At 42.5% G+C, this 14,219-nt stretch overlaps 1 protein-coding gene across 2 annotated transcripts in view; it reads right to left on the bottom strand.

Moving 5' to 3' along the window:
* The window catches only part of mical2b (microtubule associated monooxygenase, calponin and LIM domain containing 2b), a 59,894-nt gene that overhangs the window by 19,960 nt on the left and 25,715 nt on the right, over positions 1–14,219 (bottom strand). For both annotated transcript variants that reach the window (XM_041938225.1, XM_041938224.1), the window contains exons 6-15: positions 13,991–14,146; positions 13,718–13,818; positions 11,140–11,397; positions 10,918–11,033; positions 9,960–10,086; positions 9,537–9,627; positions 5,420–5,567; positions 2,858–3,054; positions 543–637; positions 87–155 (exon numbers count right to left, since the gene is read on the bottom strand). In XM_041938225.1, the coding sequence (XP_041794159.1) occupies positions 87–155; positions 543–637; positions 2,858–3,054; positions 5,420–5,567; positions 9,537–9,627; positions 9,960–10,086; positions 10,918–11,033; positions 11,140–11,397; positions 13,718–13,818; positions 13,991–14,146 (1,358 nt within the window). The remainder of the gene's footprint in view (positions 1–86; positions 156–542; positions 638–2,857; positions 3,055–5,419; positions 5,568–9,536; positions 9,628–9,959; positions 10,087–10,917; positions 11,034–11,139; positions 11,398–13,717; positions 13,819–13,990; positions 14,147–14,219) is intronic.

The following is a 14,219-nucleotide window of genomic DNA, read 5'->3' as shown; positions in this document are numbered from 1 at the left end:
TGGGCAACTAAATACAACTTCACATTACATATACCTGGGCTTTTTTTTACTGTTACTAATGTTCTACATTTCAGATCTGGCGTTACCTCTGTGAGGTAGTGGTTGCCCTTTCGACGTCTCTTGTTAACAGAATCGTCTTCCAGTTTCTTTTCATCCTGTGGCAGGAAAACGTTACAATAAAGATCCATTCAAAGAGCCACTGAGTTGTACAAGTTTCAGAGATTACAATCAGTGTAAAGGTTGCTGCTGTGAGCTAATCATGTGATACACTGTCCTCGTGAGCAGACATCAACAGTCCCTTCAATCACCACGCAGATTGACGGCTAGTGTTCAGGATGAGATAACACGTATGTTACAAACAATGCTTTCATCTATGTGTTTGCTTTAGGCTACCTAATCAAGATTTCAGTGAGTGAATAGCGTGCTGGTGATGAATTAATAAGGCCTCGACGGGGACGGGTAGAGATCGACTCTGCAATGAAAGCATGAAATGTTTCTCAGTAAACGGACTGTATTTATTATTATTCAGTAGACATCTGTACCCTGGGTATCCTCTTCCTGGGCTGAGGCAGGTTCACCACTTTGAGGCTGGTTTTAGCTGGATATTCTTCACTATTCTCATCTGGTTCTCTTGAACCTGCAACATAAAACACAGTTAATTAAGTTTACATTTCTTATTTCTTCACACTCACACTCTATCATTAAATGAAAACCCCTTTACTATAGACAAGTTTCCCATTTCCATACAATTAAGGACGTGTTTGTAGCATGAAAACACACTCCCAAAATATCATGATAGCTTTATTATAGACTTTTTCTGTAATTAGAAATTAAGCAACTTGCTGGAAACCAGTGAAATGTTTAAAAAGTGAATTTATGTAGCACTTGTCCTCACATTTTCCAGTGAGAAATGGCAGCAGTGTAGTAGCAGTGATAATGCTAATCAAGACAACAGTGAGGTAGCAGGTAGTGAGAAATGAAGTGTGTGTGTCCCAGACCATCAAGACAAAGCTAAGAGCCCAGAAGCTCTGCCAACATGATGTGACTAATGTAAGCAGATATGAAACTCTCTGAAATATTGCAAGTGTGACCTGCATTTTCCCTACACAGCCATCGTGGATCGTTGATCGTGGATCCTGACAAACACTTGCAGAATTCATTTAAGAAACGTAAATACACAGCACGAGTGTGTTAAATTAAGTTAAATTGCATTAAATATTTGACACACGGGGGCTTTAAACTTCCAAATAACTGATTTGTTTGCACATAAAAAGCCAAGTCAACCCCAGATAGCATTTAAATTTAGCTGAGCTGGAGTCTGCATGAGAGCAGGGGGCGCAGATACATCAAGAGTCATAAAATCAGTATAATGTAAGGTGGGTTCAGCCTTGGACTCTAAGTATCAGATAAATTGAAAAAAATCTATTGATGTAACTTTATATAACAACTTCCATTACCCAGGACCATCACAGTACAATGGCACACAGTGTGCTTATCGCTGCTGACTCAACATAACCAAACCCTACACTTAAGCCCTGAAAATGTCTGCAAGTAAATTCCCACCAAATGGACTGTGAAAACGGCTCAGTGAGGATGAATTATTTTCCCAGCCTTTCAGAGGTGTGGATTGCTCCGTGGTGACCGCAGTGTGGGCGGCACACACATCTGCTGGACTGTAACACTGAAGCGCCACAAGTGAAACGTGGCTGGAGCTCACAGTGGCGGCGGGGCCGGAGCCGAGGGCCTCCAGAGTTACGCGGAGTGATTGGATATGGCTTCCACAGACATAGCACGCATACCAGTCGTGTCTCTGGCAGGGACCGACCTGACCGCGGTTGTGTAACGTGTAACTCGAGCTCACACAGTGGATAAAATAGTCCCCGAGCCTCACTTATTTCAAGTACAACTGGTCCTATACTTTAACAAACTGTACTGTATGCTGACTTTTGAACTGACAGAATTGGAAAAGACAACAAAAACACGGCCCAAAGCAGCAGTAATCAGCACCCACAGACTGTATAAAACATGGACGTAGTCTCCGTGACGTCACTATGGGTGACGTTTTGAAGAGACGTTGTTCAGCTAAGGGACGGATGCTCTGGCCGTCGCCCTCTTGGCAGCGCAGAGTGAATCCAAAAATGTGCAAAGAGGTGTACCAGGTTGCAAACCTGTTCGTTTCTGCTGTAAAATTGGGGATTTTATTCTGGGGGTCTATGGGGATTGACTCACTTTTGGAACCAAACACAAGCGGCCATTCGAGGAACTGCAGGTTTTGGCATTTTGGCTTCATTTTTCAGCCACCGAGGTTGCTGATTGGTAGCACCACAGTTTTTGAAGACCAGACTGTCTTACAGTGATTTATATGGATATCTTGTAGTAATGTTCTCTGACACAGAGGGCAAAAGTACTATTCTGGCTTTCCTGTTAGGAGAGGAAAGACAGGAGATCCTGTTTTCACAGCTTTTCTTAGTTGGGTTTGGTACTACAGATTTTTCGGTGGTTCGGGTGAAACCCCGCGTTCGCCCATGCACCGCAGAGCTGGCCATGGCACGTCCCCATCTGTTTGTTCTGTACGGCCAGATCCCTGTTTTGGATGCTGGAGTGTTAAATTATGTTTCCAGACATGACATTTAAGATTTAAGATCATTGTTTCTCCCTCTGAGCATTCACTGTCACTTCAACCTGAAAACATTAGCTTCCATGTAGCTTTAGACGTAACACTGGAATTCAGACTAGAATTGAATTCCTTCTTTTAATCCCTTGCTAACACTCAACATAAGAGCTTCACAGCAGCAAACACGGTAAGCCGATGGACCCGGTTTTGACTCTCTGCGACAGAACTGGGAAGGAGCCTGACCGTGGTTTCCCAGGGAGTTCCTGAAGGCCTCGTAGAATTTGGAGAGGTAGAGAACCATCAGCAGCTTGTCTGGTTCGGCCTCCGCAGCCATCTCCTTTCCCGTGGTCACCGGCTGGATGCCAAACTCGCGCTCAGCCAAGTCAAACGCCAACTGGTTGTTCCCCGCCACGTCCTCCTCGTTCAGAGAGTCATAGTCACTGAGGAGGAACAAAAGTCAGGGGAGGTTAGTGCGAGAGGTTAGATTTTTTTCATTAAATATCCTCCATATTCCCACCAAAGGTATACTGAGATGAGGCACCAGGAGGAGAGGAAAAGGCAGAAAGGGGCTGCTGCTTTGCTTTGATCTGTTTTTTTGTGTTTTTTCATTCAGTAAGTGATAACCATGTCCTATCTCGCTGTCTGTACGCAACTAGAATTACGGTCGTCTTGCAGCTGTCTGCCTCCACCAACCAGTCAACTTACAGTTTACATCCATGTCTGTCTAGACTCATATTATATCTGTAGTGAAGAACTGGAAGGGATTTAATAAAAAATATTAAGTGTATCTTTTGGTTAAATGGAAGTTATCACTATATTAACACGTATGATTCCAGGTAGAAACATGGTTTCTTCACTTAGAGACTGTTTTTCCAGGAGGAGGAGCACAGAGGACTGATGGAGAGCTTCATCACATCAACAACAATCACCTGAAGCTCAATATCAGCAGAACCAATGAGCTTGTGTTGGACTACAATGCTTCAGATATGGATGCTGCTGCAGAGAAGCTACAAACTGTAAAACGTGGATGTTTCACACACATCTTCAGCCCGGCAGCACAGAAGATCTTTACAATCAGCACAGTTTCAACATTCATGTTACCAATTCAGTATCTGAGCAGATGTGAACCTGAGTTATGGTGCTGAATAATGGCCAGAAAAGAACATCATGATATCACAGTGAAGTTGACCTTTGACCTTCTGGATATAAAATGTCATCACTTCGTCATTTTATCCTACAAGACATCTGTGTGAAATTCTGTCATAATTAGCATATGAATTCTTGAGTTATGTTTTGTATGATCACGGTGACCTTTGACCACGAGTTCATTCTTTAGTTAGACATTTCCGTCATTTTTTAAAAATAAGTAGCATATGAATTCTGGAGTTATGAACAAGAACATGTTTTGTGAGGTCACAGTGACCTTCACAGTAAACATTTGTGCCAAATTTGAAGACAATCCCTGCGAGGCGCTCCAGAGACACCACGTTCACAAGAGCGGGATGTCCGTACGTGCACGCGGCCAACCCAAAAACATCATGCCTCCAGCCTCGGCTGCTGCTGGTGAAACACCAAACATTAAAAGCATCATCTCTGTATGAATACAGCACATAGAGTCTGTGTGGAATCACAGCTACCTGCTGTGACCATCAGGATGATTAGGGTGACTTGTGCTCGAGTCTCCCGCGAGTCTTCCTCAAAGAAATGACGTCATTCCAACCGATCACTCTGACAGCTTTATTTGCTTTCTCAGCCGAGTGTGATCCGACCGGCTCAAGCAGCTCAGTGCGGACTGTATGACTGCCTGTTTTTAAATTAGATTCATCAGGGTTTAAATTCACCACAACCATTCAGCAAAATCACATGCTAATTAGAAGTGGAGCATCAGACAAGGAAATCGATCAGAATCAAATCAAAGAGAGGTGTTCATGTTTCATCAGTCAAATATCGGGACAGATGAGAAGAGTCAAAGCAAAGGACTGCACTCCCTATTAACCCTTAGCTGATTCCACTTTACCAGCAAGGTTCAACTAATCCTCATTCACGTTTAAGAATCACATGTTCTCCTTTTACTCCACATGGCAAAAATCATCTACAGCTTTAATAAACTTCAATTTTATGAGCTGATCAGATGCTTTTACACACTTACACCATGCTGTACTCTTCAGAGATCTGTCCAAGGCTTTCCATGCTGCTCATCACAATATTTGTTGTTGCTTTTTGTGGATTTTGATGATTCTGCTTACAGCTGGTTCAAGTCATTCTCTCTGGTAGAGTTTAAACTGTTGATAGTTGAAATTGGTTTCAGCCAAGGGTCAATATTTGGCCCGCTGCTATTCACTCTATAAATAAAAATTATTTTCAAACTCAGTTCTATAATGCCCATTTTTATCCTGATGATATCATCTTGTATGCCATCATCATAAAGCTGCAAACTGTGCCCTCTCCAGATTATCTTTTCATTGACCTACAGACCTCCCTGTTTCAATGAAAGCTTGGTCTGAACTCTATAACAACAACATGCGAGTGTTTCGCTTATGTAAATTGCGCTCAGTGCTCTCTTGCAAAAGCATCTTGATCTCAATTAGATTTCCTGATTAAATAAAACCTTAACAAACTCAATAACCAGTATTTCCGAGCTGTGAGCTGACTGTTTGCACACAACTTCAATAAAAAGGTTATTTTTAATCCTGCTCAGTTCAAAGAGGGCCAGTCTGGACAGATGACTCTTCACAAGCCAAAAAACAAACAAACATCAAGACCAGGATAGCTGTCAGCATTTCCACATTTTGTGTGTGTCATTACATGAGCTCCGGCCTCTGGCGGTGTATGAGAGCGCAGAGGGCCAGGCCATTCCTCCAGGAAGATGTGAGGTTGGTGACGTCAACTGCTCTGTAGCCACGAGTCTGCTTCTGACACCAGGACAGCAGCTGGCCAGGACGCACCTCCGACTCTGCAGGAGAGGAACAAAGCATCATCGGCGTCAGCAAAGTCCGATCAAGGCCGTGTACAGCGAGTTTGCCATTTGACATACACTCACAATACACACGACACAATAAAGCTCTCCATTTGAAACCAGTGATTTGTGGGCTTCATATTTTTTGGTAAATTTTTACCTTTCTTGACTTTAAAGGACTTGCTTTATTTTCTCTTACAGTGTTAATTGTTATGCACCAAAATAGCAAGGCAAATTCCCTCTGTGTGAAACCTCCTTGGCAATAAAAGTTATTCTGATTCTGATTCACTTGAACCTTGTGACTTGAAAGACTTGAATCTCCTCCCAAGCCTAAAGCAGAGCAAATTTGGCAGCAAATACAGAGACGGAGAAGACATTCAGGCCACTGCACAAACTGGCCTACTTTAAAGATCTGCAGCACTCGCTCTGATGTGCTTTAAAATGGAAAAGGCAGGATTTCTTCTATACTTCAGGGCTGTGCAGTGAAAAGGAGTGGGAAAGAGATGGCTTACTGAAAGCTTACCTTGATATCTTTTCTATTGAAAGATAAATTGTTACATAGAGAATAAGCTGCTGTAGTCTGCAGTGGGATATTGGGGGGTGTTCATGATTAGTCTACCATGACAGGTTTCCAAAATCCTTTCAATGCATTGCAATAACAACAGCACCACACAATGCAGTCTTCAAAATGAACATGAGGTTGAATCAACATCTTTCTAAAGCAACAAAATCTGAATATTATACCCTTCAGGAAGGCAGACTTAAGCAGAGGACCGTGCATTAGGCTGCATAAGTGCCCCGAATAAACTGTATGTGGAAATTAACTGACCTTTTAGGCCTTGAAAACCAAACACAGGATTCAGTTTAGATCTGTCAAAAATGTAAAGTTACACTAAGAAATATTCAACAATGGGTGAATGTGAAATTCAAAAAGAGGTCACTCATACTGATGAAGCAACAGCTAACTATCATCAACTCTGCAGTTCCCCTCAGCTCTACAAGCAGCGCATAAAAATAATGTTTTATTTTTATGAGCTGCAACTTAAATGTTTTGGTTCTGTTTCACCACTCTCATTAAATTCCTTTCTAGCAACAGGAAGCAGCTCTATTCTACCTGGCACCAAACAGCAGACACACAAAAATGGAATACTCTACCTCAGAATGAGTCCTATCTACAGAGGGAGCGGGTCTTCTTCCATGGAGACCGCCGTGTTACACCGCTATGTTTCTACAGTAGCCCAGAACGGACAAACCAAACACGGGCTCCACAAAGGGCCTTTCGCATTTTTCACTGCCACCGTAGGGGAGGGTGAGGTAGGGGTATTCAGGTGGCTGCAGTCGTCAACCTCACCACTAGATGCCACAAAATCCTGCAGAATGGACCTTTAATGACTAGCTGGAGCACTTACAGTAGCAGCTGAAGAGAACTCTATTTAGAAAAGTATATTTGTCAAGCCGTGGTAGAAAGTCAAACAGCTAAAAACAGCGATCATTCATCAGGTGGACAGATAATAAGCTGCCGTTTGCCATAAAACTGTAAAGTGACACCGTGTCATGGCTGTGTTTCCAGCTTGTTCTGTGAAAAAAAATCTACTCGTACCGCTTTAACTTGTGACCAAACAGTGACTTGTTCCTGTCAGGGAGAAACCTCCATCATAGAGGAGGACAACTGCATCAGCCTCATACTGTTACTGCGGAGTAGAGCAGGTCAGCACACGTCTGCGACAGGCATCATGTTTGACCCTCATGTGGGTGTAATGCTATCCAGCTGTATTGTCTGTGACGAGGCGTGTCGGCCTGTGACTGAGATAAGGCTACAGTTTCCCTTCAGTAGGGGCTGAGGAAGCTTTCACTATGATGCTAACCTCTGGTCTCCAGGAAGCCATATTCAGGAGTTCACTCTGACTTGTGAAATTGCCTAAACAGGCTGAGCATTTTCATTTAAAGAGGCTACATTATGCTTTTTGGTTGTTCCCTTTCCTTTAGTGTGTTAAATAGCCTTTTGGTATAGGTTACATCTGACCAGTAACAAAGCCCAAAGTCCACACCAAAGAGAGCTGTTCTCTCCCACAGAAAACACTGATCCTGAACTGCCTGAAACGCCTTGTCAGTAGTCCAGCCTTATCTTCTGCTACTTGTCTACATGCCTATGTAACACAGCGCCACCTCCAGCTCAATGATCATCCTCCACATAGTTGACCATCCCACCCACCTCGCTGTCTGCCGTTGCTATACAAAGGTGTGTAAGGTGTTATATAATTTTATGAGAAGCAGCCAATAAAAAATGCAAGAACCAACACAAGGCTTCATTTATTCCCTTCATCTGAGGATAAAACTGTGGATTAACAGCATTTTAGATGGAAATGTGATGGATACGTCCCCACGACAACTGGGAAACTGTGTGTGCATTTTAACGTTACTCTTCTGGAAAGCTTCTACTTCTCAAAGTGTTTTTCAATGTGCTTCGTCACAGTAGCTCTCTATGGTATAATGTACTTGAAGTACCAAATTAGCTCTTTGCATCATGGGTCTCAATCATACTGTGCATCAACAGGGTGATGCTATCAGAGTGGAGCTCATCACGCTGTGTGTCTGAACAAATTAACCAATAGATTAACCTATAGACTGAAGTGTGTAACTGGTCAGAAATATTGCTTACTGCTACATGTAAAAAAGAAATGCTCAAACTACAGGAATTCATTTGGTTGGCAACTTTGTGTAATTTTGATTTGCACCCAGCAGCTGGCTCGCTCAGACCATACAAAGACGATTATGAAGCTGTAATGTCAGTGGTCCAAAAGCTAATATGCACTGTCCTCTGCTAAGATTCATACTCCAACATGTGCGGTGGTGAAGTTTCTGTTTTCAAAGCAGTTATTGTGGTAATATTCAGTATAGAAGTGCAGCAGTCAGATCTGACAGGAAACAAGGTGAGTGGAACCTGCTTAGGCCTGTGTGAACTGACCACTCAGAGCAGAGGCTATCAGGAGGGGGGCCTTCAGAAGGACTTAAGATAAAACAGAGGGTTTCAAACAGAGAGAGAAGCAGTGTTTAGCAATTGACAGCATGAGATAAATAAAGTGTTTCTGAACATTAAAACCCTTCTAGTCGACACCTAAAATTTAAGTATAAAGCTGAAAATGAGCATAATATGGCTCTTTAACCTTTAAAGGCATACAGGAAAGCTTTCATGCAGCGCTAATGTTGCTGTGGATGCAGGTAATCCTAGTGGTGACTCATAGGATGATCAGATTACATTACAACATGACAGGGAGCTTTGAAAGCAGAACACAGTCCCATCTGAGTAGTTGGCAGTAATCCTTACTGTCACTACTTTGTCGAAAGATATTTGATGCGTCAGTAGTCTGTTTTTTATCACAGCAGCATGAACACACTGCGATTATCAACCCAAATATACATCATACAACCCCTATAATGATTTTAAACATGGTTTAAAACTGTTCAACACTCCGCTCAATAGTTAGACAATTTTCAGAGGCTGATGTCAGTGTACACACAGTATGTCTGTGTGTGTGTGTGTGTGACAGTGTGTGTGTGTGTGTGTGTGTGTGTGTGTGTGTGTGAGTGTGTGTGAGTGACAGTGTGTGCATTTACATATTGATTTAAAAGGGTGATATTATAAACTTTCATTTTCAGGCCTTATAATAATAATAATAATAATAATAATAATAATAATAATAATAATAATAATAATAAATCACAACAGAATTCTTTAACTAATCAATAACATGAAGTGGATGAATATAATGTAAAAAGAAAATCAGACTATTGACTGTCCTTTCAGGTTGCATTTTGGTTGCAGTTGGCAAAACTACTCACTGACTAACTGTCTGAGGGCTTTGTTCTCATCAACCACTATTTTCTCTATGCTTTCATGCACAATGACACTGAATGTGTAGCCATCAGGCTGAAATCATCAGTTTGTGTTGGAGGAGGGCAACTAACCTCTTCTGGACAAGTTCACTGATCTACGTGTGGGTCCTCCTCTTTCCAGATGACTCGTGTCTTGTTGGCCATCAATGAACAGGTGACGCACCTGGCAGGAGAAGATATAAATATGTAATCAGAATCACATGGACACTAAGTCATTGCAAACCCAAACAGTAGGATTTAGGGGATTTGCAGTTCACACATATTTCCTGGGAGCCTTAGCAGAGAACTGAAGGTGGACAAATACTGGCCAATCTATGATTGATGAAGATAACTGGTGTAACATGAACTGTATCTGGCTGCTGGGGATGTAGATGGGTGGCATCACATTTGCACATTTGTAGCAGAAGACCCATGTTTAAACGGTCTTCCTCAGAAAGTATTTTGTAACCTCAATGCAAATAAAGTTTCTTCTCATTATATAAGGGCTGGACTGACCTGGTGTGGGCGTACACAGCTGCTGTTGAGGTTGGGGTAGCGGGTGGCAGGGTCAATGGTGTACTGTTCAAAGTTTTTACTGATGTTCTCTGTGGTGGTCTGAGGCAGCAGCCTGTAGAGACTCTCCCTGAGGAACAACAGAACAGATATAACTTACAGATTCAAGATAATGCAGCTTCAAAGATCTGAGAACTGCACTGCAGCCACTTGATCTGTCCAAAGACAGATTTAAAGATATAGAAATAAAGGCCTGTAACATTGAATCTACAGAACTTAAAGTGTTTAGGAAGACAGGAATTTGCTTAGAGATTTTACACCAATCTGCCCATTAGATTATAAAATAGTTCTCAGATTTGATGGTCTGACAAAACTCAGGTTTCCAAAAATAAAAAAGGTCCATCCTCAGTGAAACATGAATGTGATGGTCAATTTGCCTTTCACATTTTCACATTTCTATTGCACAAGTGCAAAGTTTGGTCTGACACTGGAGACAGAGAAAAGGTCACAATAAAAATTAGCATTCTTCTTCATCTAAAAGAAATGTCACAGGAAGCTGCTCATTATACAAATTGTGTACAAATTAGAAGTGATGGAGGAGCTAGATGAAATCATCATCATGTATACGGTTCATCCTCTGTGGAACATGACAACCATGGTCAATGGACAATTACATTTATTGTGCAAAAGTTGTTTGACCTCACAGTAGAATAAGAATGAATGGTTAGGGCATCACTAAAAACCTTTCATCCAGTGGGGAATGTATGCACATACCAATAAGTTATTGCCTCGTTATCTTGCTTCAGACCAAAGTGTTGTACAGACAAACTGACTGTCCTTGACTGTCTGCATTGATGCTTGTTTTCATCTGTATAAACTCCAGAGAAATTAAACTCCAGAGCACAGACAGGTTTGTCTGGCTTATCTAAAGTAACAGGAAGTGGAAGATAAACCCACACACCTCTCAGCCAGTATCTCCAGAGGGCTCCTGCCCCGTGCCCAGCCCCTCACCATCCAAGTAGTGTCGAAGGCTGCCAGAAAACCCCGAGCACAGCCTGTACCCATTGGCCAGAAGGGCTGCAAACAGAAAACAGAACATCAGCATGAACACAAACAAGCTGAACTTTTGTCAGGGTGGTGGTCAGGACCACACCAAACACCCACTTTCACTGCCACCTCGTACCTCAAGCAGACTATCTCCCACCAGTGCGACCACGAGCTGATGTCCATGCTTCTCCCTGATCAAGGCGGCGTTCTCTGAGGCGTACATGCTGGTGAAGTCAAACATGGCTACATCCGGCAGTCCGTAGTGGTTGATGGCGTAGTCCAGGGACGGCAGCTGGTAGTTTGTGCCGAAGTCAGCTGCCTCGCGGGCGTAGGACAGCAGTGCTTCCTGGTTGACATTGTCAGGGCTCAGCAGTCGCTCCGTTTCTATGTAGTCCTGTATTGCGATGACAGGAGGAAAGTTTATGTCAAAAATCACTGATGTTAAACAAATTTAAATCTAAAGCAGCATATATCAATGTTTTCATATAAATGATGGATCAAATGACTAAGTGTAACATGAAAGGGGTTGCTTGCATTGAATGACAACCCACAGATAATGATCACCTTTTGATTTCAAAATAGCATTTATTCACTCAGTTCTCAGACATTCTGGCATTCAGCCAAACAACAATATTTAGTGGGACAACTTTCAAAATCGAGTTTGCAGATGATCAGCGGATCATCGTGTCAACTTCAGGCTTTTCGTAGGCTTGAATGAGTAGTGAGTGATCAGTCTCAACATGAATGAAGCCATTTCCCTTTGAGTCACTCAAGAAATAACTGCCATGTTGTTTTGACTTGTTACCCAACTGAGATGCATCATTAGCCCAGGTTTTTATCCAAAAAACATTTCCTAAGAACCAGCATGGAGAGTCTGAGAAAGCAGCAAGACGGGCACGGAATCACAAACAAGATTCACATTACTCATGAAATGAAATGAAAAATACATTTAGACGTGTGTGTTTCACCGCAAGAGCAACAAAACCAAGTTAGTCATTTTGTTGAATCAGTGAGCTATTATGAGTGGTGAGGCTGTCACACAGCTGACGTACTGAGCTATCACTCTGCACTAATGAACGATGTAAGCTGAGATGGAGACCACTGAGGGCACAGCGAGGCAGGGTTTCAATGCCTGCATGTGTGTGTGTGTTTGTGTGTATTTTCAGATGATTGTCCTAGCAGGCCCTGGGTGGGAGGGTTAACGGCGGTCCTCCTAATATGATCCAGTCTGCGCCTCGATGTCATAATGCCAGTGTCAATAATATCCTCATTTATACTGTCTAATCTCTGCAGAGGACAGCGCCCCTCAGTAAGAAAAAAGCTCTGACTCATGTCTGTGTGTGTGTGTGTGTGTGTGTGTGTGTGTGAATGTGTGTGAGGGAAATAGAAGAAAGGTGAGAGAACTCTAGCAGCATCTAATTAGAGCCCTATTTCATTATCATCCCCTATGGAGGCTCATTATTCAGTGCCAAAGCTAGCTGCTCACTGCCTGGCAAACACACAGATTCTGTCTATCCAAAAAACACTTTGATTGCTATAGGAGCTGTTATTTTTCATATCCCTGTGTGTGTGTGTGTGTGTGTGTGTGTGTGTGTGTGTGTGTGTGTGTGTACAAACAAAAAGTACTACAATTTTCATAAAAAAAAAACATAATGTGAATGACAGCCAAAACGACACTATTTACTGTCTTATACATGCATCTGTGGTTTCATACCACACAGTGCAAAGCACTTAAAACGTGGATGAGTGGTCCCTGAATGCAACACATACTCAGTGGCTGATATCATGTCAACAAAACTGAGCTACATGTGGAGTGTTGAACTTTTCAAAGAGAAACTGACAAATGATTATTATTTTGTTGCAGTAAAAGGCAAACCAGTGTGTCTAAGTTAGTTTGTGGGGACAGGTCTGCAATGATGAATTAAAAAAACTAATCTCAAAAGTCATTACAGCTACAAATATGCTAGTTAACACTCTTCAGCAGAGTTTTGGTGCCCAACAAGCAACTTTCTCCAGACCACACTCTGACAGAGACAGTGTTATGAAGGCAAGCTAAGAGCTAAGAAGCTGAAACCTCATTTAGAAGGAGCCTTGTTGCTGCTGTGGAGCTGGTAGCAGCAGATGAAGTGTCAGTTTGTCTGGAATAATTCACAGAGATGAAGGAAAACCTGTCGTGGAAACTCAGCGATAGCAAGTGTCTGTGTGATCTGACCTTCATGGAGGACATTAACAAGAACCTCTAAGAGCTGAACCTCCAGCTCCAGCAGCTTCTCAGCTCTCTGCTTTCAAATGTGAAATCATTGGAAGTGAAATCAAAGCTGGAGAGAGGAAACACTGCATCTTCCTACTCTGCAAGAACAAAAGCCTGTTATGACATTTGAACCTGCTGCTGAGTGTGAAAACCCCTTCAGGTGTTTGTGAGAGGCTTCAGGACAAGAACAGTAAACAAAAGGAAGTGAACATATTCACTCTGCTGTTAAATGAGGAACCAGCTGATGTATCTGACAGCCTACAACATGAAATCACTGAACTGCAAAGCAACGACCTACTAACAGGTCTTTTCAAAAGTGACTGCAAAGACTCAGTTCCACTAAAGTCTGACTGACCCAAACCCGGAAAACCAGCTGTGAGCAGCATCGTCTTCATCATCATCATCAACGGATCACAGCAACAATGGTGTATTTACATGCATGTGTGCGCGTGAGGAAACTCACATTTATGATGACCCCTTTGTCCAGTAGACTCTGCTTCTTCGCAGTCATGACAAAGTAGTGTGTGTTGTCTTTGTAGTATACGATGTTCTCCAAGTCAATTCCTGAAAACACGAGCAATTTCACTTAACAAAAGGTGATTAAAGTGCTGCAAGAAGAGGCAGTTAAAGTGGGAGAAGCAAAAAGACAGCAGTGTATGGTACACAACTCAAACAGAGCTTAACAAAAGGAGGTGTTAGAGTAGGGGCTGCTGGCGCCACATTTTTCCTCACTCACCTGTCTCATCCTTCAGCTCCAGAAAGAACTTCTGGTTAAAGATGAAGGCCACGCCACTGATCTCCTCCACTTTGGCCTCGGCTGTGGTGTTCCTGTTGACAAAGTTAGCTGTGATGGCGATGGCCAACTTCCCGCGAAACTCTTTGCGACTGAAACCTGCCGAGATGGGATGAAAAAACCTTAGACATGAACCATGCAGAGGGACACTTCTGGTGAAAACTAGTTCATT

The sequence above is a fragment of the Chelmon rostratus genome, chromosome 6 (genome assembly GCF_017976325.1).
Source record: "Chelmon rostratus isolate fCheRos1 chromosome 6, fCheRos1.pri, whole genome shotgun sequence".
Taxonomy (NCBI): domain Eukaryota; kingdom Metazoa; phylum Chordata; class Actinopteri; order Chaetodontiformes; family Chaetodontidae; genus Chelmon; species Chelmon rostratus.
Note: the sequence above shows the minus strand (reverse complement) of the source record. Positions and strands in the feature narration are given on the sequence as shown.